The following is a 24,626-nucleotide window of genomic DNA, read 5'->3' on the forward strand; positions in this document are numbered from 1 at the left end:
TCTTTATGAGTAAATGCCTTAGTGGTACTGGCAGGAACCATTATAAGGTAGAGGTCTTCACACACTAATCTAGAGACATCCAGTGGCCCCACATACTTTCAAGTTGCTTCCAGCACACTTCCATCTAATAAAAACAGTTTCCATCTATGAGATGTAGTTTGAGCCAGTGGCGCAAGATTTATTCACACTCTTTTGCAAAGTTTAGACTGGACATTCATTCACTGCTGCCTTAATCCAGTCTGTGAATCCTGATGTTTTCCTGCCCAGGAATCAAATGCCCCAATAACCCTCCCCCTGCCTATGGGGTGAGTCGCTGCCTCTATAAAAGTGATCAAATTTACCAAGGGACAGGGAAGAAAATGTGAAGAAGCAGGAAAGGCAGAGGAGAGAACCGCTACCTGGAGCAATTAGAGGTACAGAGGTTGCAGTCAGGGAGAGGTAATTTGGCATCAATATGCTGGAAATCTCACACCCATGAGCAGAAAACAAAACATGAAAACATAAAACAGAGAGAGAAGGAGGGACATTTGATCCACACATAGAGCCTAAACATTTAATTTCCCTTATTCTCCCCAATATTGTTCTAAAATTACTTAATGCTTCCAAGAACAAAAACTACTGCTGGGAAGTGAAATTGATCCTTACACGGAAGTTAGAAAAAGTAGCCCATGGTATGACCTCTTCCTTAAAAACTAATTTCTAAAGAGGAAGTGTTCCTAAGTGAACGTGCAGAACAGAGGTCAGTACTCTGGAGACCTAAAAAACCTACTATGAAGGCATGATTTTGAGTGCAGCGTGGTATGACCACTGTAGGGCCAGTCACTAAGGATCACAGCATCCTGAGATGCACCTGTGAGAGGCAGCATCTCCTTGCTTCCAGCTTCCACCAAGTTCTGTGCTCCCTGGGAGCTGGATGCTGCTGCCCTGTGTAGAGGCACAGTGCTGCCAATCTGCTGACTGGCAGCATTTTGCTTTTGAGAAGCAGCATCTCCCAGCTCCTGCTGAGTTTCTACCAGTCCACTTAACCTCTAATCTGGGAATGAAAAATAGGCTGGCACAGCACCCTTTAAAAGACTCTTCTGTAGACTGCACAACATTCTCACTTGAAAGTAGGCATCCCTCCGAAAAAGATAATGGTAAGCTGAGAGTCCAAGCCAGCAATTCTGAAGTGCTATCAGAAGATAGCCAAACAGATTATTGTTTATTAAAACATCCTCCTTGGGTATTAAAAGTAAAAATTCATGAACAAATGGAGAAATTTCTGAAGCCATTCTTTCTCTTGAGGTATCTACACTCTCAGAAAAATTCACATTTGTGCATCAATTCATTTAAAATGTTCACCTATGATAACTGTGAAGAAATTACTAATAAGCCTAACAGGTGTACATAATTAAAGATGCATGTTTGAGGGAATGTATAAAAATTGAGTCTTGTGTTTTTATATTAGCAGCCATGTTTTTACTCTTAGGAAAACTAGGAAGACAAGAAAATATTTCCTAGTGCTGGAACAGGCACACACACACTCCATACTCAATGCAAAAATCTGTCACTACTTACAAAAAGCAATGATTACATTATATTGTTGAAAAGGCAAGTTGTTGCTAATAAAATTAAACTTTTTGGCTACTTCTGAACCAGCTTCTTAATTAAGAAAAGGAAAGACAAATTAATTTATCATGACAAAAAGAAGGAAGAATGTATTTTATTAGCTCGTAGGATGTGATACCTTTAAAATACTGAAGTGTGAAAATATTTTAATGTGTGCATAAAAAAATCACGTATTGAATAACCACAAGCACCCATGCATTAACACAATAATTATTGGGATATATCAGTGGAACGTTTCAACATGCATCCTTGCATGTGGTGTATTTTTTATTTTACTCTCCACTAGAACAACAGCTTAAACAGCTCCAAGATATTCCCCACAGAGCTATAATTAGTGCTTAAAGTGCAACCAAAAGAAGTGTTGGCTGAAACTGAAATCTGAACCTGTGGAATGCTGGAATGAATTTCTCATTTTCCTAAACAAAATAGAGCCAGCTACAGGGCTGCATGAATTCCAGTTCTGGGTCAGGCTATCTCTCCATATTATCATTGCTATTGTTATTGTTGCTGATATTCTTACTAGGATAAAAGAAAAATAAAACAAGCTGTATATTGTAAACACCTGTGATAAAACAAGAGCTGGGTTTTCCAAAATTTCTGGTGCACAAAGAGTCTCTAGTTAATGATAAGTGAAATTGTCTCTGCATTCAAAGCCAAAGTAAACAGGCAGTGCACAAGACAGATACCTGTGTAGGACTGGATATAGGATGGACTTCACACAAACACACCCATTCTATGGAGTGGGTTCAGGCAGTTCTCATCACCTTTATACTACTGTCTGATTAAAAACTCTAGAGAGGAGCCCATGGCCACCAGATCCACACAGTAGTTTCACTACTTGCATCAGGCTCTTCCTTATGGAAACCTTCAGGTTTTGAGATGTCTGTTGTACTTCTGAGGTTCAACAAAGAATCTCAAATTTTCTGCAAATTTAGCTCTTTTCAGTAGATGAGCAGGAAAACAAGGCTGCTCCACTTCTACCTCTGAAGACTGAGGACTGTAGTAATAATCACTTCATGCAGTTTGTCTCCCATAGCATTTGTTTAGGAAGAAACAACACACTTAGGCTGTATGCAAAATCATTGCCCTCACGGTTGTTTGCCTTAAACTTATGTTAAATTCTATGCACTGAAAAACTCTTGATGCCAAACTTCCAGCAATTTGCCTTTCAGAAATCTATTTTCCCACATTACACATAGAAATACATAGATTCTGCTGTTTTTCAAGTATATGAGTAAAGTGGATATGTGATTTGCCCATACAAAGTAACCAGATTCAGTTTTCAAAAATGCTCTCTGAAATGTATATAATTAAGTATATGGAAAGAGACCCAATTGCCAAAGCTGCTTTTCAGTATTGGCTTTCCAAATTAAGAATTAATCCACAAGAAGAATGGTGTCGTTTTTGATGTTCAAATATATCACCTGTTTCAGGCTGGGCACCCAAAACCAGAGGCCACTTTTGACAACATGTCCAAAAGCACTAATGCTATTCTGGCTTGTTACGACAGTTTCCATGTATGTGTGAGATGGGATGAGGTAACTAAACAGTTTTGGTTTCCAGCACACTTTGTGACATTGTGAGGAAACTGGACATTTTGAGGTATATTTTCCTGTAACTTTCTTTCCAAATTTTCCTGCCTTTTAGGATTTGTATATTCCATTGAATGTAATGTAAGAACATTTCTGGTATATTATTTCTTCTTCTGCATTTTTTTTTTGTACTACACGTTGGCTGTCTGTGAAAAAGCTCACTTTTCACAGAAAGCAAGGGAGAGACATTTTAAGGTTAGCTTTGTTTATATATTTCCAAAAGAAAATAAAGTGCATAGTATCAAAGTTCATCCAGATAACACTGAGCCTAAATTCTATTTCATTTACTGGAAGGCAATATCCCTAATTCAACTTTGGCTGAATACTGAAAGTTGCTAACTATGTGCAAATGGTAGAGCAAAGAATTATTATTAGCTTAATGATGTGTTAAGGTTGTCACCTAAACTGATTTTTGCTGGGCAATCTCAGTTTGAAGAAAACTAAGTCATATCAATTATAAACCACATCTGCAAAGCCATTAAGGCATTCTGAGATATACGTATCAGCCAAATGCAAGGTAGTAAGACCTAGAAAAGAAGCTTGTTGGTAAAACACACAGGAGGGTGGACAAACTCTTGGAAAGCGGTAACTCTGAAAGGGAGTTTAGGGTCATGGAAGATAACGAACAGGAAATGAGCTGTCCTAAAATGTAGTCTGCTCCTTGGATGGTTAAGCAGGAGATGAATATGAACATGTGAAGGGAAAAGGGAAATGGTACTATGCATGCACAGAGAAAGTTTCAACTTCCATGCACCATTCTGGTACCCACACTTGAAAAAACAATGCCAGGAAACAGAAAGTGTTTCAGAAAGAACTACAGGAATGAACTGTGGTTTGGAAATTCTGACTAACAGAAGGAAATTGAATATACAAAAGATTACTGTTAAGACTGTAAAACAGATTTTGAAGGACCAAGCAAGAGGCACCAGCATTAATGGGAACAGGTTAAAATGCAACATGCGCTTTAGAATCCCAGGTAAAGCTGTTATGTTTTTCTCTGGTAACTTATTTTATACAGAGAAATGTATTAGAACAAGTCTGTCTGGTTTCTGCAAAACATGTGATGAGCCCTCCAAGAAATTGGTAATGAAACAAACAAAAAAAAGAAGGTTAATGTAACAGCAAGGTGGAGGTGGAAATGGTTGCACTGGAGATGATGTGGGCTATGCTGGAGAAGCACAGGGGTTAAGGAAGTTACAAGGAGAGTATTTTAAGGATGAGTCAGGGAAACAAAGTTATTAGGTGATTTTGACATAAAAAGAAAGAACATGTTAGTGAATCTAGCAATTATGATCACCTGCATTAAAGAAAAGAATTCGGTTGGAAGATGTGGAGAGAAGCACCACTCTGATGAGCAAGGAGATGGACAGCCTGGTTTTTAAGTGACTAATGAGAGTGGCTTGTTTGTCACATCAAAATGAAGTCTGAGAGGGGACTGTGTTCTTTAAATATGTCAGAAATAAAAATGGAAGGAGCTGAAGCTCAATTTTGGCCCAGGAACAAAAGGGCAGAAAACTGCACATGAGTAAGCCTGGCTGTAACTCAGAAGAAAATCTCTAACCAATAGAATAGTGACAGCTGTGAAACGGTCTCCCAACAGAAATAGAGGGGAAAAAATTTCTAATTCATTCTAGAATAGAAATTTTTGAATGTATTTATAGGACATAATGCCTGCGATAGTAGAGAACTGTACTGGATGACCTACGCGGTCATTTCCTGTCTTATGTCCCTATGTTCCAATTTAATTTATCCAAGAGATCACTTGGCCAAAATCTGTAATTACTTACATGTGGAGTTTTCTAACACCATAAGATGCACCATAAATATAGCAGAAAAAGCATTTTACAGTGGAAACTAAGAAATTTAGATGAGTAACAAGCTATAAATTTTTAATAGTGAAGGTTGTTAGTGACTTGTGCAGGCATGGACATAACAGGTTTCAGTCAAGGCTGGCTCTTCCCAAAAGATGTACAGAAAACAGAAAATAATAGATGGATCAAGAAAACAGGGATATTGATGCAGTAATAATTGGATGAAATTTTGCTGATCTGGCTTATGATGAAGGCCAGGACTAGACAATAATCACCTTTTCCGATGTTAGAAGTATGAATATTATTTCAAGCCAATGATGCTACGTCTTGTGACATCAGAAGGAAGAATTACAATGTTAAAACGCCATATGACTTTTCCAGTTCTGGTACATAGTTAGCACCCACCTGTAGTACAGAGCCACCCAAAGTTTAATGTGGCATGCTGAAGTAACTATAACATTACATGTTCATATATTACATCACAGATGCAATAGGGATACAGAGTATACATGCAAATCATGTAACAGATAAATGCCAGGACCTAACATTAGGTTACATCAGCATACTGGAAGTCATGTCTTTTGAGACCTTCCCCAAGCACAGCACTAATTCTTCTGATAGATCTTCAACAAGTGTTTTTTGCCCAACTAATTAGAAATGCACAGGAGGTCTTGTGCATGCAAAATGTACCTATATACGATATGAGACATGCTTACACACAGATATGTGTTATTCAGTCTCAAACGGCAGCTGTACAAGGTGAACAAACACAACACACAGTTTAAAAAATCTGGTTTTAACCTTTGTGCATCACAATATTTCAACGTATAAAATGACAGCCATTTTGGAAGTTATTTTGACACATTTGACTGGAAGTCTTCTTGCAGTAACTTCTGTCTTTGATTTTTATAGTGCAGTTCTCTGGCAAAGCAGAACAGAATAACTCCTCTTTGTGTAGGCAACACATCCTACTCAGAATGATGCAGAGAGGTGATGACAGGACAAATAAATTTAAGAGAAACATCTGTGGTACAATACAGGCAGCAAACCTTTGCCGGGACACTTGCAAATTATGAACAATCTCTTCCGCTTTGGAGAAACATATAGTGAAAATAAAATAATAAAAAATATGTGAAATCCTTTTCTTTCTTTTCTCCTTTTGTTCTCTTCCCTTTTCTTCCCTTTTCTTCCCTTGCCTTTCTCTCTCTTGCATGTGGGTAGGAGGCTTGTTTAGTGATTGTAAGAGAGCCTCCTGCTCCCAGCAAACACTTTGAACACACACTCTGTGGCCAAAGTTGGTGAAGCGAGAGAGATGAGAAGGGGCAGTGATGATGGGAGGGAAGGCACCAAGCCGAGTTCTCACAAGATGTTCAGCCACACAGCATCTGATCATTAATGTTCATCAAACATTTTGGCTTGTGTCCAGCTTGCTACATAGAATGGTGTCATGGCAATAAGATGAAGGCCCCTGTGCCGACACAGGCAGAAAGCCAAAAGTTTCCATGTAGATTTCCCTGCCTTGTCACCCTCTTAGGTTATTTTAAGGATGACCTGCCCTGTCACTGATTTGGACTCCCTTATGGGTACTGCAGAACAAACAACATAAAGCATGCAGTTGGCGAGACATTTGGAGAGGTGAGATAACCAGTTCTTTGAAACCCTGCAATGTAAAATATCAACAGGGGTCATATATCCAGAAACTTGACTATTAGGTCTTTGCCAAACAGCAGTGAAAGAACAAGTCAGAATATCTGAAATGCGTGACTCTCCAAATGATGTTGAGACTGATCCCAAAACAACAGGCTTATTTGTATGAATAGAAATGAACTAGTCTGAATGCTGTATCACAGAGCCATGAATCAGTGAGCCTAAGTCTCTCCAGTGCTTATAGCACTGTGTTTATAGACTGTGAGATACAGTCAGTCATCTTAAAATCTAATGGTACTTTGGTTTTGCCTTTCTGAATCAAGGAAAGGCTTTTGTCTTCTCCCTTTTGTCCCACATTCAGCACAGTCTTATTATATGATTTGGCCACAATCATGTTTTGCAATGCTAAGTCTGTTTGTTCTTGAATGCAGGGTGAAATGTGACATAGCATACCTAATCTTTTCTTGAATATGTTACTTTTGGATATACTGCCCTTTGCCTGATTTGTTCTGTGTGATTGTAATGGAATTATTTTTGAGATTATTAGGTCTACAACTTCTAATACATCGGTATTTAAAACAAAGGCCTCTAGAATTTTCCACCCTTATGACTACACTATTTCCAAGAAGAAGACCTTGTCAATTGGAAGCATGATATAAAGGGAGCTTTTATATTTGCATAGAAATTGTTTGATAGCAAAGTCCCCAAGGTTTCTCTTTGAACTCAAGTATGCAAGTTCAATAGAATTAAACAAAATACCCTAAAGATGACAGAAAATCATGGTACTTGAGACAGGTTTAAAATTGGTTTCCTCTTCCTTCACCTTGATCCTGGGCAGAATTTTTAAAGCTTATTTAACTTGTGGGTTAGGTTGTCATTTCATAAACTCAATTATTACTCAGTATTCTTTCTTTAAATAGATTTGTCTATTTCAATTCATGGCATGTGCTGTCTCTGTGGGACTCTACGGAAAAACTGTACAGTCATTTATCTTTGTTACTTTCTGCAGGATTTGGAAGCAGTAATCATATTAGCTCAGCAGATTTAAAAATAATAATAGTTCTAAAACACCCTGCATGAGCTGTTAATTGGAATAATATGTGCTAAAGATAAACCAGGCATTTTTTTCATGGATCCCAGTCTCTCAGCAAACTGAGTAAGAAACTGTGGCTCTTGCATCCGCTTCATTTTTACTTCATGAGTATAATGTAAAAAAAAGTAATAAATCAGTTTAATTATACTCTAATCAAAGTTATTCTTCAGCACCACCTTTGATTTTCTAATTAAACTAGCTGAGCAATACTTCCTTTTCAGTTGCTTTTAAAAAATCTTGACCTTTCCCTTTGCTGTCCCATTTTTTAAAAATAATACCAAGTTCTGTGTGCAAATGCACAATAGATGAATATAAATCTTGAAACTTTGTGTAGATCTGAAAGAATGTCTTGCCAAATTTTCCTGTACCACCGTTACTTTAATTTACATCACAGATGCTATACTAGATATAATACTGTTGCTCAGTTCAATATTTCTAAAAAAGGAAGGTCAAGTTCTGTATACAACGTAATAAGTATTTTTGTCTGCCTATTATTATTTGCACAATTACTGTGACTGCCTGGGGAAGACCATGTTTGGCTGAGTATCTAGTCATTACCTTGGACAACGATCTGATTTTAGGAACATTTTGGCACAGAGATAATTCATCTTTTCTTCTTCCATTTGCCTCATCTTTTAAAACGACATATCTTACGACAGTGTAAGGAAATATAGAAAAATTACCTCTATCTGAACACGGAAAGGCATGGTTTATTAAAAAGAACAAGAACAGGTTCATCTTAAAGTAATTTTTGGTCTGGAAACTAAGCCTATTAAGGAAGGTGGTAATTGAGACATACATTTACAATCTTTCAGTCTATAGTACCTTTTAAAGAATGAAAATTAGAGATTAACCTTAAGCATTTTGTATTTCTTATCAGTATGATTTTATATAAGTTTTAAAGACAACTTTTATTTCCTTAGTAGAAATTAAAAAGCTCTCATAGTCTGAGCTAGTCAAAATCTCCAAATATATGGAAATATTCAGATCTATTCAACTCTGCATGGGCAACAAAAAGTTGATACAATGAAATAGAAGCTAAACTGTAAAAATAATAATTTGACTTGAATCAAATATGATTTCAACTATTTCTCAAAAAAATATACCAAACTCTTCTTCTGCACTGTTATCAGAAAAAAAGACCACCTCAGAATTTTAAAATTCAATACTGTATTTCCACTATATACTGGTACTTACTAATAATATAGAAAAATGTGCTGGTAAAATGAAATTCATATGGGTTCTGTAGGGTATCCTCTCATATTACAGATATAATAATAACAATGGAACAATAATGCTTGTAGGCAAGATCCATGCTCTTGGCAAATTATTCCACATTCTTGATTTTTACCAGATTTATCCCCATTTTGAGGTTTCAATGAGGAAATGGCTGAGTTCTTCTGGTACAGAAATTTGGGCTGAACTTTTCATGATTGTCTCACCTACATGAAATATGACATTTAAACTAACACATATATATGTTTAAGCATAAAACTTATTTTGTTCAAGTTCCTCTGCATCCTGCAGCTCCATTAAGGTCCCCTTCATCATTTTATTGTTCTTATTCTCTGTGGTCACTGTCAAACAGTAGTAAACTCTATCTGGGTGATGGGGAGCACTGATATTCCATCTAAAAGAAGGAGTGATTATGCATGCGAAGCAGTAATGAAGACATATTTTGCCTTCTAGATACTTTTTATACTGTTCTAAGAGCACTGCAATAACTATTTTAGTAATGATTACTAAATACAACAGAGTTCTCTGGGGCAGAATCTATCAGTGTCCCTAAATGTGGTTAACCGCTAAGCCCCTGGAATTTCTCACAGGGTAAAGTTAAGTACATGCCTGAGTATTTTGCTATGGTAGGCTTCACATGTTACATAATGTACAACAAGCAAAAGAGTAAATCCGCACCGAATAGTCATCGTATGACCAAGTGAAAGGAAGGCAGTGGTCTGTGGCAGCATGGTTAGTAAAGCACTCACAGAACTGAGTTTGAAAGACATGTCTTTGTAGCATAGGAAGCACACAGTCCCTGTCGTTAGTTTAGTATTTCAGTAATTGCTCTTCATAACTTACCTGCTAGGTAGTTGAGCATGTATTATTATCCACATTTGGGGCAGGGAGGACAGGGGGGAGGGTAAGAAATGTATGTAACTTTATCAAGGAACTGAAATAAGCGAGGGATGCAGCTGTGATTAGATATGAATTCACACCTCCTAGGCTTGTGCTACTAGGCAATGTTTATGGTGATACTGGGTATCAATTTTGTGATGTATTTATTTACAGCTTACAGTCAAGTATACTGTAAATCACCTGAGACGCTGCACTGTGCATACAGACTGTCAGCTTGACCAGGTGCTCCTGTAACTTTGTCTATTCCCCCTTTGCACCCATTGTCCCTGTTTACTATTATGACTGCTTTTTATGGTATACTTTAAGTTAATATAGTCTCTCAGTGGCAGACACTGTCTTTTACACATGGCACAAATCTTTCAGGCTAAATGTTAGCTATAGTTTGCTAAAATCGGTCTTGGCATACCCGGTTAAAACACTTACTGACTTCAGTAACAGCTGCACTTTCCGATCTCACTGCAGTGTTACCATGTTCCAGTAACTACGTTTCAGTTCCACTTTGGTCCAACAGTTTCAGTCTCTTTAAACAAATGTTTTGTATTAATCCCCTCTTTTCTGATCCTAGAGCCACACACCTTTGAACTAGCAAGTCTCCTGCTGCATTCAAAATAATGTTCAGACCTTCAAGTGCAAAGCTTCAAAATCCTTTCCACCAGTCCTGTATAGTGGAAAGAGGTGTGAGCACTGGAAGACAAGGAATTCCCTGATCTATTTAACAGACAGGAGGGTAAAAGGAAGAACTAAAAACTGGCCTCTGACATCAAAAGTTCCTCTAACTACTCATTTCCTTCTGTGCTCTTATTTGTTTGACAGTAACTCATTAAAGAAAATTTAAAATATCTTAGATTTTTTTTTCATATAGGGGTGTTGAGGATTTTGTCTGTTGTATTATTGAAGACCTCTGGGCTACATCACAGAGAAAATGCAATAGCGCAGACTTGTAGAGAAATCTATACGTAAGTTATAAATAGGGTGTAAGTTCTCTGAGATGAGACATAAACACTAAAAGAAACATGGGTATAGACTTTTTTCAGCCCCGCTTCCCTATTGAAATCATCAAACTTCCATTAAGAAATCAAGCAAAAAAAAAAACAATGAAAGAAAGGAGGAAAGAAGGAAAAACAGTCAAGGCTTTTGCTTTAAAATTTCATTGCAATTCAGATTTGATGATTTGGCACTGCTGTGCGAGTAGCATTTTTCAGTCTTATTTTTTCTTGCAGAATTACATCATTACCTCAAAGCAGTTTTAAAGGATGCAGAGGATGATGTGTTCCAGCTGAAAATGAACAGAGCTGATACTTCAGGAAGGACTGACCGTCAGGTCAATATAGAAGCAAAATGCATTTTTAGTTTTACACAAAGGAAGTTTTTCTTCTTTCCTTTAGAATCTTTTCCTCTTCCCCATGCTGTGCACTTGCACGTACTGGGCACGTGTACCCTTACATTTGCACATGAGAGCAGATCCAGGAGATGCACTCTGATGCCAACCTACCATTCTGATGCCATTCTCAAAGGCCTGACGTGCTAGAGAAGCAGGTCCATCCACAGTTTTACCGTCGTCATCAGGCCCCCAGCTGGCACTGTAGATGTGGATGTGCTGGGGATTAAGGCTTAAAGACTTTGCTTCTACCATGTCTGTCACGTCTCCATCCAGCATCCGTACACCTTCAGAATGAAAGATATAATGAACAGGACCAACCAACTCAAAATGCTGCTTTTTTTTTTTTTCCCTGGAGAAAATTGTTGTGTAGGACATTGGATTGAACGATCATAAGGATTCTACTGTTGTTAAAAAAAAACAAACCCAAACCTGTTTGGATATGTGTTTTTCCAACAGCAAAAAAGTTTCTCGATGAAAAAATACAAAAAGGAAGGAATATTTTGGTCTTTCTTCATGTTTTAAAAATTATCTACAAGTCATTTATTCACTATACAGCCTTTGAACTTCAATAACAAACTTTTACACTAAAGAAAACTTAAAAAAACCCACTTGAACTTTGAAATGTTTGTATGCCTCACTTGAAGACAATATAGGATTTTTTCTCCTTTTATATAGCAGGGAAGCTGCAGCACCTACTTTGAGCCATTCACAGTCCTAAATATGTTGACAGATGTAATAAAAGGATCTCTGCTGACAGATAAACACGGGATTATTCCATCATTGTATGAGGATGCAAAGAAGAAACTGGGGAGAAAGCCTGTGTGTACAGACGAATTATCATACATAGTAGCAAGGTGATTACAGGAAGTTACTAACAAATACCCTCTATGTAACATTATTCAATCTGAAACTACAATATTGTGAGCATCCTCCCCTGTGCAGAAGATTTTGTAAGGTATAATCTGAAATTCTTGTGTTAAAAGAATCAATTCATGTGGGTTTGGACAAGTCAATGTGTCAGCCCTTCTAAAGTGAATGGCATTCATGATGTTTTAAGATCACTAGACTGAGTAAGGTAGGCTTAAATTTGGGATCTGAGAAAATCTTAAAAGTTCTTCTTTTGACTAACTGTAAGACTTTTTGACTGAAGTTAATTCTGACTGAGAAAAACGTCAATGCCAGTTTTAACCTGAACAGGAAAAGGGACCTACATACAGCTAGTGTGACATCTGATCAAAGGGATGTTAAATATGAAATAATAATTAGCATGTAACTGTATGATAGTACAGAGTAATGATTACTTCCACAATTAACAAGTTTGATGCTCTTTCCCCTTTAAAAGGCCACTGCTATTTATCATCCAAATTTACATATTTTTAATTACAGACACATTTCATTTTGCTTGTGAGCACAGACTTGAGTGTTTACCAAGACCTTAACTTCCAATTAACAAAAGGCATAGGGGGTGCTTTGTTGAGAGAGGTTTTTTTTTTTCTTACTCTAATTACTCAAAAATGAAAAGTGATCATATTTCTAAGTTCACACAAAAGCTGCCCACGTTTTGTGAGATAATAAACTTTTACAAACAGTGATCTCACTCTGAACTTTACTTTATAAAAAAAGTCATTAAACCAACCCTGGGATTCTCAGGTTTTATTTTTCTTCCTCAGCATAATGTCAGAAAATTAATGATGGGTGGAAGTTGTGTTCTCAATTTCTTTCAAGCACATTAAAATACATTTAGTTCTAAATAAAGACAATAAAAGGTACACTGCTTTTGAAAGAATGAAAATAAAGCTTTCCTTTATGTCTCCATTACTGCATAGCAAGCCTAAATAATACTACATGCACCTGGTGATTAATAACTCCAAATTCTGCCGTTGCATCTGAAGTAATTCACACCAGGTTTTTTTGCTAATGGTTAAGTGGTCAAATCTAAAGCAACATGGACAAGACTGTGACTTAGGTGTTGCTTTCTCCAGCCAGCATCTGATAGGCATGCTTCAAGGGTGACTTTGAACAACAGACGTCTCATTTGCTATTTAAAACAAAAATAATTTCCCTCCTTCCTTCTTTCCTTCCTTCCTTCCTCTTTCTCTTTTTCTTTTCCTTTTTCTTTTCTTCCCTCAAATGTCTGGAGTAGTTAGTTCTGCTGATCACAAAACATCCAAACTGCATTTGGCATGTGGTGATAGTGCAACAAATGCTGTCCAGAAGGCAATTAACAGGCTGCTTTTGCAGAGTGTTCTACCTAAGACTTTAGAGCTTTGTAAACTTTTTCCAATATTTGTAGTAATTGCCAAAATGTAAGTGGCATTTTAGTCAGAACAAACTTTCAATGAATCACAGGAAACATGCAAAACAGAGCTGAAAGCAAGTTTTCTTTTAAAATGTTTGTTTCTAATCAGCATCTGACTTAAACTTTAAGAAACAGCTGAACTAATTCCTCGTCAGCTGAAGACAATCTACATCTGTTGTGCCATAATTCAGTGTAACTGTTTTCCCGTCAGGACTCGAGCTCTGCCAAGTAACTAAGCACCCAAATCCCCACAGATGCTGTGCAACTTCCACAATCAGTCTGCAACAATAATAACATGCTAACCATCCCTTCCTATAAAAAGCCTCACAAGCTCTGTAGGTGGTGATTTGCTATGTGTGATTACTGCAGAGATTCACGTTAAAAAAAAGATCTACCCCTATGGTACACTGGTTTGTCTTTTAGTGAAAGGGTCTGTAGCTTAGCTAAGCACAAACTGCAGGCAGAGTACATAATTTTTTGTAAGAAACATGTCACAACCTGTGAAAGAACTGAAGGTCCAGATTGCAATTTCACTCAAGTTTTCTTATCTGCAGGTTACATCCCCATTTACACTGTTATAAGAGAAGGCTCAGAATTTCTAAGGATCTTAATTTTTGACCTATATGTAGTCAGAGGTACTTAAATGTGTGGAAATGAAACAAGGAGTACAAACATATTTAGAAAAAAAGTGAGCATTATTGGTGAATATCTTTGTTAATGACTTCCCATCAGAAAGATCATTAATCAGACTTATTCAACTGCCAGTATTTAATGGAATATTGATGGAAAGGATTTATTTTCCCCTTTGCTTTATCTCCTTACTATTCCTTACATGTCCAGAGATGCTTTTTGGTTTGAAGTAAAGAATACTTATCTTGGTGGAGCAAACTCAACATCACTGTTGGCAGGTGCTCCTCCAAGAAGGCACCAGGAGGGTCTTTAAATCCCTGGGAAACAAGCAAGCTGAACACTAGTTCAGCATAATATGATTCAACATTTTACACTCTATATGGCCTGTGGAGAGGGAACACAACCACTGCATATTCACTTTTAAAAGGTGGTACATTACCTCAAGTGAGGCTTACATCCTGTTATTACTTTCCAGCTTTATTTTAAGAACAATGTTAGTGATGGCTCTCCAGAATCACGGTGACAAATGGAGTGAATAAAATTTTTATTTCACTTAGACCAGAGAAATTTCTTGAAGGCTGTTATATTCCTCGTGCAAAATAAATAAATGAATGAATGAAAGAATAATTAAAAGGCATACATATCCTGTCTTTACTGTTGACATTAACTGCATTCATACTATGTCCATCTGAATCAGTTTTTACACTATGTTTAGAAAAGGCTGTGATTCAGCTAATATGCCTGGAGTGTTTCTAAAACATTATTATTGCACATTCCTAATGTTTAATGAATAATAACCTATTCAGAAGCCACTAATGGAGAACTTTTCAAGGACATGCCTAAGCTGTTGCATGTTGTGTGACTATCCAACTCACAAATGAAACTTCTCCAGAAACCATCATTTATGTCTATCAGTGCACTAACTCCCCTCTGACTCTGGTCTGACAATGCAATAAATCTGATTTCATAGCTGCTGGTACATGACCAAATGGCATGTCCACATGAGACAACCTATTAATCTCCCACAAACTCACTCAGTTGGCCAGTTCAGATTTTCTAAACCACTCTGACAGGGTAACTTTGTGCAGGCAGGCTCTCCACCTGAAGAGAAATTGTTTTTATGCATCACTCTAACCTTAAGCTGGATCAGGTATTGTCTATATTCTTGAAGCCAACAGGAAAACAGAAAGCTGACGTTAGGATGATGTTGTATGCTTTGGCTAATTTAAAATGCAGCTGTGCTCACATTTGATTTGGATCAAACTTGTACTGATCCAGTAGAGAACAGATACAGTACTATTAATTGTGGAAACATGGCCTCAGCTCTGCCTGCTCATATTTTTGAACCGTCCCCTGTGTATATATAGGTAAACATGTTTCTGTTTTCACAGATGGGCTTTATTTTGGGACAGAAAATCAACAATTAATGAGTTTGAGCTATAGGTCTTTCTACTGAAAGCCAATATACCAATCCCATGATTTCATCAGAAGTTCAGGGTAAAACTTCACTTGAAGCATTAAAATCTGGCACAGGCAGGCTACAGCCTAGGAGACACGCAGATGACATCTTGACAGCCACCTCCATAAATAAAGGCAAAGGTCTTAATTGGGCAGCCATTGACTAAGAATTCATAGAAACTGCTTGAAATCTCTTGGCTGAATGAACAAAAATTCCTTCATCGAATAAGTAACAATCCAATCATACAGAGGGATCAAAAGGAGATTCGCTCCAACCACAGCCAAAACCCACAAAAATTTGTTATGTTTTGACAATGTTTTGTTTGGGATCAATATGTAAGGTAATATTCCTGATGTGTACATTTACTTCTGGTTTGTCAAAGTTCATCACTTAGAGTTCTGAATCTGTGAGAAAACCCAAATGTCCTAATTCTGGGTTTTGTGTTTTCATCAAAGGTCCCACTTTCTATTTTTCTGTGTGTACTGGAAGGCAGTGTTCCAGGGAGCACTGGAGAAGTGTCACTGCAGACAGACTCCTTCAGTACTGGTATTTAATGACCCACTCTACAACTAAGATTTTCTTGCTAACACAGCTAGGTTTGTTATCAGTACAAATCTCCTTCTCTTGTGGAGAAAGGTCTGAATGTACCATTTAGCACAAGTGGCTCTTTGGTTACTTTTTTTTTGGTGGGAGATTGTTTCACGTACCTCCAATCTTGGCATTAAAGGCGATTCCCACTGTGCAGTGTGAGTTGTTTGCTGTGGCTGCCACTTCTCCAGCACAACGGGTTCCATGCCTGCAGTCAGACAAACATTTTTCCAAGTAAGCACAGACTGTTCGGATTAAAGGCTTTGACTCTGCTCATCCTCAGGTGCTAAAAGCATAACTATCCACAATGTTCTGCACTACTTAATCACTGGTAGTAATTTATACCCATGTTACAATATTCCTCCGAACACATTTTAACATCATTATCACAATCATATTAAACTCTTCATGGTAGGCTTTCTAGCTACTGGAAACATGCACAGTTTGTAACAAAGACATACAGCAATGATATATAATCCAGAGCAACAGAAAGAAGTCTTGGATACCAGTTCTTGATTTTGAACCAATTCTTACATTATAGACAGAATTTTTGTCCTGCATTCTCCCACAACCACTCATGTTGCTAGTATGTAGATCTCCATACAACCTCCAGTAGGCACAGTGTGTACCACACTTTTCCATGAGGAAGTTGAGATTGCGCCAATGCCCCCACTGCTGTTTAGAGGCAAGCCTAAGACTGGCTATATGCCAGGTATGCTCAAAGCTTCTGTATAGGCATGTCCTGGTCATGCCTTGGGCCAACCCTGCAAGCCTGCTGCCTTTCCGGAAGCAGTAAAAACAGGTGAAGTACCCTCCACAGCAGAGGTACACCCTGTTCCTGGAAGCAGAGGTGGGCTAGGGTATAGTCCTAAGAAGCTGCTGAAGGAAAACACAAAAGCTCCGGTGGTTGCTCACTCCCTTCCCCATTGTGCAAAGCCACAGTGGGATGACTGGTGTAGCCCTGATCCATGTTCTCTATAAGGTGACAATGGTCATCCATATGACCACCACGGTAGGGAAGCTTCTCCTGCTTTTTGTGATTTTTTCCTGCAATATAGGTTTCACAGGGTGTATTCTACCAGTAAGTTTTGCCCTCACCCTTGTGCAGTTAAGCAGCTCCATTGCAGAAATGCGACACAAACAACAAGGAGCAGACAGGGAACTTCAGAGACCTGCTGTGGAGAGGAGATATGGAGTTTCAGACCAGACAGGAAAAGAGATGGGGAGTTGATGAGATGGAGATAGAAAGATAATGTAAGGCTTGGGTAGCCACAAAGAAGTTAAAAAATCAAGGGAAAAAAAGATAACAAAAAGGCAAGTGCTTCAGAGGAGTCTAAGTGAGGTCAGTTGTGTACAGAGGCACTCTTCTGCTGGTGGTGGTTGTCAGACTGCTTCCACAGACATCTTGAGAATACAGGTGTTTTTGAATTAAAGTTAACGCCCATATTACAGACAAGAATCACAGTTGCCTTCTCTTGGTACAGCTTGTTTTGGGTAAAGTTACTCTTTATTTCCTTACTATTAGTGCAACTTCATTCCCTTAACCATTTGAAACACTTAGATGAGGAACACTAAGATAACTTGTTTGGAATGGATTAATGTAAAGAAAGAACAACAACAAATAGGACTATGAAAAAAAGAGAAGAAACAAAAAAATAAGCAATATAAGTGATCAGTGCTGACCTTTTAGAATTTCAAAGGAGATCATTCCGCTTATCAGATAAGTAAGATTTATATAATCTATGAAAAAAGTGTAATCTTTATTCACAAAATCAAAGTGACAAGTTGGATGCTGATAAATCCTAAAGCTGGATCAAGGTTTCACAATTATATGTATATCTCAACTAATTTCCTATTAATCTGTTCACAATTCATCATTTTGTTGCCAAATGTAATCAGAGAATTTTTTAAGACTGAATTTGAAATTTATTTTTCATATGAAGCCTAATTTTCAGGCCCAATTTTCTTCATTTGAAGAAAGCCTATTTAACTCTAATTGATATACCAATGTCTTATCCTATTACAGAATTATTTCAAAAAGCCTGAAATAAATAATTCAGGAATCACAGATGAAAACAAGTTTTAAAAAGATCCTTCTTAATTTTCAAGTTTTTTCAAATAGTGTTATAGCTCTATGTTTGTTTGAAGTAGGGTCTTTAAAAAATGTATTAATATTTATAGGAAAATGCCTGTAAGAACTATTTACAAGACACATGATTCCCAAAGTTCCCTTCTTCTCATTATGATTTTGCTGGGTGCCACATGTAAGTTTAGAGGTGTTATCACTCAAACATCAAAGCATGGATGACTATACCCTAGAAATGTAGAAATAACCGCATGCATCACCTCAGTGCATATAATTTATTAATAAATCACTGCCTGCCTGGTGAAAGGCATGTGGCCGAGCTGCAGCTTCCCAGCAGGAGACTGCATTGGCAAGAAACCCTTCCTGGTTACTAAGTTTGGGAAGCAGTGATGGGAGGAAGGCTTTTCGGTAGAGAAAGGGGACAGATAGAAACCACACCTGGAGGAGGGAGTCTGCCTGAAGAAGAATGGAAGAAACAGCTCACGTTTCTCCGTGGTTCCCAGTAGAGTACACAGATACCTGCTGCTTCGTTAGCCACATCCACTGAGCACTGCCAAAAGGGTTAGATTTCCACTGGATCACCAAACACACCCTGGTCACCCCAGGGCCATGTAATGATTGTAGAGAGGAAACAGAGGGGACGTGTGGCGGGTGTGGGTGGGGTCACAGTGTGACTGCACCTCCCAGCAGCAACCCACAGTAACACAGGATTAACAGCAATGTGAAACTATAGCCTAAATTCCAGCTGAAGTGGAAGTAGCTGCAGTGGTAGACGTAACTTCTGTAAGAAGCAGCCAAAGCTTTAGAGGACTGGTATGGAAGTACCATAACTCATATTTATTGAATTAAAGCACAGCAAGAAATTTCATGTAAATTTCTCATAGTAAAAAGCATATTCCAGAGAGAATTAGATCTCCAGACAGTTTTAGAACATGTGAGTTAAATCAACTTTGCTGACTATTTCACTAGTCCTCAAGTATTGGAAAATCCTTCTTTTTACCATATTTTAAGTCCAGTAATGGTATAAATACATTTTGTAAGCAGATTTTTATGTTAGACCCTTGCTTCTCTGCCAAGATTATTGTTAATTGCATTCTACATTTATAATGGAAATGACAAAATTAGAAGTTGTTTTATTCATTTCAAGGTCGTATGTATAAAATTGCACTTCTTACAATCAGTCTCCCACTGTGTGAATTAATCATATATGCAGCTCAATTTGTTTTAATATGTTATCTTTTATAGGTCCTTTAAATAATATTTCTGTTATGCTGTGAAAGGGAAGACTTTCTAAAAAATCTGCATATAAAAAAATAAGTTCTTTCCACACTGCTTTTAATTTTCCCTGTCCTAGACTTTTGCTTGAAGTCTACAGTCTGGAACATACTCTGAATTCTGCAGTTAAAATTAGAAAAGTCTTCTGATTAATCAGTACACTAATTTCTTAACTAACTTGATAAATAAATATGATGAAACTGATGCCTGAAATTGATTGTCTGCTTTAAAGCTATGAAAACTTTTACTGAGCATGAAATCCTGAAAACTTCAAACTACAGTTTATGGAGGCAGCATAACCAGTAACAAGGGGTGAAACAAGAGGTGCTTTCAAGTTAGCATTTTTTTGCGAATGTATATATATCGAAACACAACAATCTCCTGTCTTTGTGGGATGCCTGCATCACCTACAACTTGTTTAAAAAGTTGATGCAGTCCTAGAAGAAAGCATGACTGCCCTTCTACAAAGGCCTAACCTGATAAACTTTAAGGGTCGGTCCTCCATTTCACTGGATCCTTTGCCAGCTTCTGTTGAAGGAAATTAAGTTCCCAGGCTATTAAATGGCACTTTGAAGAGACACTCAGCTAAAAGGTTTTGCACTTGTCCTTTGTGTTAATGTCAGGGTGATGTAGTATCACAGAATAGAAACATGAAAGAAAGCTTGGTTATGAGACATTCTGCCCATCTACAAATTTGTCTCCTACCTGGAGTCTAATAGAAAGAAAAGGAATGGAGAGAAAAAAAGCTTTTTTGTTGTTTGTTTGTCTCATAAGGAGAGACATGCAAAATCACTATTCAAAGACAGATTTAGGCTCAAGAGGCCATTAGGTAAAAGAAATAAGATGGCACAGGCATTATTTTCAAACAAAGTTGTACTTAGATACTTATAAAGTTGGCCAGCACTTTCCACCATAAAAACATCTTTTATGATTCTGCCTACCTTTAATTGCTTTAGCTAATTTTTCCATTCCAGGCAAACAAGTACAACTTTTTCAGAAACGCATTCCTTTTCATTTTTTGTATGAGACAGACAGAACAGAAAGAACAAAGAAAATATGCAGGCAATTAAGACTGATTTTCTTCTCTTTTTATAAGGGGGAAATTTGTCAGTCTGCCATTAACAGTAAGTCAGTAAGGTGTCAAAGACCTACTCATGAAGACCTTAGTAAAGATAATTTCCTTGCCTTACGATGCCCTCACTATTATATGGAGAACTTGAAAAAAAATTGTTGAAGAAATACACTTCTATGAAAAGGTGTATGTTATTTTTTTCTGCTGCATGCATGAAGAGTGGTTGAGCACCTGATTGCTAAAGGTGCAGTCTTTTGATCACTCTCTAAGCATAAGATAAGAGAAATTTAACAGCTACATACTAATCTGTTACACAAAATAACTTTTTTTCAGTAACAGATTTTTTCTGAGACAGAAATGCCTCAGTATTTCAGGCAATGATGGAAAGAGAAAAGGTGTATGTTCTGTGATCAACTATCAGTCTCCATCCCACTGAGTTAATTGAAACATAAGACATTTATCTTTCAGTAATCACTCTTAATTTGCCTTTCAGAAGAGGAAGAAGGTATAAGGTACCAGGAACACCTTTAACATAAAAGTTAATGAAGGTTGCTTCTGAATGTTTAGAGTAAGGAAACATGCAGAGTTAGTGAAGACAGCTGCTGGTAATTTGAAAAGGCCCTGACACATAAATTGGCTCTGCATTTCAGAGCCTCCATCTCTGACAGCTATTCTTTGAATTCCACAAACACTTTGACCATGCATCTCTTTGTCGTATTTCACTCTTCTGGAGTTCATCAAGTATTTCAGACACAAAAAGCTCAGGGGACTGGAGGATTTAAAGCCCTCCAGCTTTTCGTGACACTAACATTATAGTCCAGCCCACTTCAACCTGTCACCAATGAGTCTTTTCAGAACAGGAATTTAGGGAGAAAAGAGTTTCAGAATATTTCAATGCAAGCCCCAAACAAACATTTCTGGGCATACCAGTAATTTACTGAGGTTTTCTAAGACATATGCAGCATAGGAATTAAGTTTGTAAACAAATTAAGAAAACAGTGGGGGTTTTGCAGGGAGGTGTTTGTTTGTTTGTGGTGATTGTTTTTTTTTGATCCAGGGAAATGTCTACAGAAAAGAAGAAAACTTCACATCCTTTGCAAATTTAATGCTGCACATATTGTAAGAGTGGATATTAAATAATTGTAAAAAGGTTAGGATAGTCTAAAAGTTTACATAAGATTATATACATTTTAATAGACTGTGTTTGAACAGCTTATTTTTGATAACCATCAACTTCCTTTCTCAGCATAGTTACATAATAAACATATTCCCTATGCATAAAGACAATGCATTAAAATTAAGAAAAAAACTGACTTAGTTTTTATTATAAATTAGAGTAGAATCCCAGGGATGGAACCTGTAACATGAACTAAACTATGTAGTTGGTGGACATTGAAAATTATAGGACTAAAGGAACTTTAAATGTTAAAATAATTTTCAAACTTCTATGGGGAGAGGAAGAATGGAATTTTAGGTAGCCATTGTTATCTGTAGGAAAATATCTGAGTTGGCATTTATTTTTTGCAAAACTCTTCTTTAGTTAAATTTTCAAATGTTTTCAGTATATTCATAAACAGGAAAATGTGATATCTGAGACACCACAATGTAATAACTGCTGCAGAAAATAAATATTTTAACTGCAATCATCAGAAATGCATTTTACCAGAAATGAATTTTATTGCATCCCAGAGTAAGTCTTATGTAGTGCAGAATAAATAATGTTTTAGATCTTTTCATATATAAATGGTCTCTAATAATCTGGATGATGAAAAATACTTTCCAAACTGGCACTAGGTTGGGATGTTGTTCTAGGAACATCTGAAAAATGAGATATAAAGGAACTGTCAGAAGTTAAAAGCATGGGCAAGGAAAACCTCCATCTTTAGCCTTTAAAACATAATCTGCTACAGGTGAAAAATAATAAGAATAAAGCTATTTCACAAAGGAAAGATATTTGGATATTAGTGGAGAAAGAGATGACAGAGTAAATATGAAAAACAAGTTAGTTACTCAGATCTTTAATGTGAGATATCAGGAAAAATGCCAAAGACTTGGGTGTTACATCACAGATGGGATCTTGTTTCTGAGCATCACAGTGCTGTAATGTAGTTACAGCACAGGACTGGAAGCTGTCTTGAGTCAAGGTCCCCAAAGCTAATGACTTTTTGCATGATTATGGGAAGTTACTTAAAGAATAATTTGAAAATATCTCATCTATTTCTCACAAATAAAATCAAAGATGACAGCATTAAAATAAACACATGTAAGACTTCACATCTCAGACACGCATATCTTAAACTTAATAGTGTGGGTAACAACGATGCTGCCTTGCCATCTCTCTACATTTGTTAGTTGTTAGTAGTGAGCAGGTAATTTGTCACAAATGTGAAGTTCTGATATGAGCCCAGCAAAGCACTGTGCTTCCAGACCATTAATTACCATTTTACAGTTTTGTTTTTGTGAGTGGACAAATGAATCTTAATGTATAAAACAAATATGCCTTTTTTTTCTGTATTTTCTACCAAAGGCAAAACAAACAATGAATAGAAGGTCTGATGGAGCCAAGGAAATATGACATAAAATGAGAAACAGCAAAAAAAATCAGCAAATAATATATTTAGCCATGTATATAGTTTTATGTGTTAAAAATAAAAATATTATTTACTGATGTCTTAGTATGTTTTAACCCAAGGTAAAATTTTAATTCAGCCTCTTTTCTGGAGGGAAAAAGGCATTGGTGAGAAGAAATAAAACAGTTCAAAAGCCAGCAAACAGCAAAACTTTCAGCTGAGCTTTTTTTTTCATACAGCCTGTCACATTAACTGTACAGTAACCTTCTTTAGGCAGGTAATCCAATTCTTGTTCCCATTCATTAAAGCAAATTGCAAGTAAAACTAGTACAGTTTAGTTCCTGTGCACTGGAATTAAACCTGTTCAGCAGCAACATCAAGGCCAGTATTACCTACTTTTTTTAACCTAGTTCAAGGTGGTTGAGAGGCTGTAGAAGGGATGGAAAGTCACAGAAAAAGGAGGATGTGCTCCAAACAATTCTGGCAATCATTTTATGTATAAAAGGGTGGTTGATCCTTTTTTGTGTACAGCCTGAAGAATAGAGTAGCATAAACACTTGGGAAGAACTGAGTATCTGCCTATACTTTTCTCATTCTTAATCTGTGATACTAGACAGTTTTATCACTTCACTTGTGACATACAGAAAAAAAGACAAATGAAGGTCCAATTTCAAATCTTTTTGGAACATGGCTAACAAAATGGTAAGGGGAATTACTGCACTATACAACTAAATGAGGGAAGGAGATGGACAAAATCAGGCATCTATTTTTAAACAAGAAAAATTCTTGTAATCACCTGGTAAAAATTGTTAGTTTAGTTAATTTTTACACTTGCAATTACTGGTTCAATACAATAATTAAGCTGTCTCTTCCCAGACTGCAACAGTCTCAGCGAACAGAACACAGTCCTAGAACTTAAATTCTGCAGAATCTCAATAACCTTACTAACTTAACTTTTAATAACAGTAAAGTAACACTGTACTCTTGCACAAATAAAGGAATCTTTGAAACTTCCCAAGGCAATCACTAAAAACACCAAACAGAATAAACATTCCCAGTACCACCTCCTTCTTGATTGGGACACTATCCCTCTCATATATTAACACTGCCTGCAGATGACAGCAGTAAAGTAACCTGCATCGGGTCATTCAGTGTTTCAGGTACCTCTCGCTGAAATCCACTTTGTCTCCACAAAGTAGAAACACCTCGTTTCCTTGGGGAGAGGAAAGAATAAATATGGGTCTGCAGCTGCCCCTCTGTGGTTTTCTGTGCAAGGCTGGACATGGCTGGTATGTGCCTTAGGTCATCTGTTGATAAGCAGTTGATCTCCCCAGCAATTCCTCCAGATACATGTTATTTTTCAGTTCAATATCAGCATA

General features: G+C 37.1%; 1 protein-coding gene across 2 annotated transcripts in view; it reads right to left on the bottom strand.

The window, feature by feature from the left end:
• PCSK5 (proprotein convertase subtilisin/kexin type 5) overlaps window positions 1-24,626 on the bottom strand; it is a 256,481-nt gene that overhangs the window by 138,467 nt on the left and 93,388 nt on the right. For both annotated transcript variants that reach the window (XM_075021033.1, XM_075021034.1), the window contains exons 6-7: window positions 16,364-16,452; window positions 11,380-11,552 (exon numbers count right to left, since the gene is read on the bottom strand). In XM_075021033.1, the coding sequence (XP_074877134.1) occupies window positions 11,380-11,552; window positions 16,364-16,452 (262 nt within the window). The remainder of the gene's footprint in view (window positions 1-11,379; window positions 11,553-16,363; window positions 16,453-24,626) is intronic.

Source organism: Buteo buteo, chromosome Z (assembly GCF_964188355.1).
Source record: "Buteo buteo chromosome Z, bButBut1.hap1.1, whole genome shotgun sequence".
NCBI lineage: Eukaryota > Metazoa > Chordata > Aves > Accipitriformes > Accipitridae > Buteo > Buteo buteo.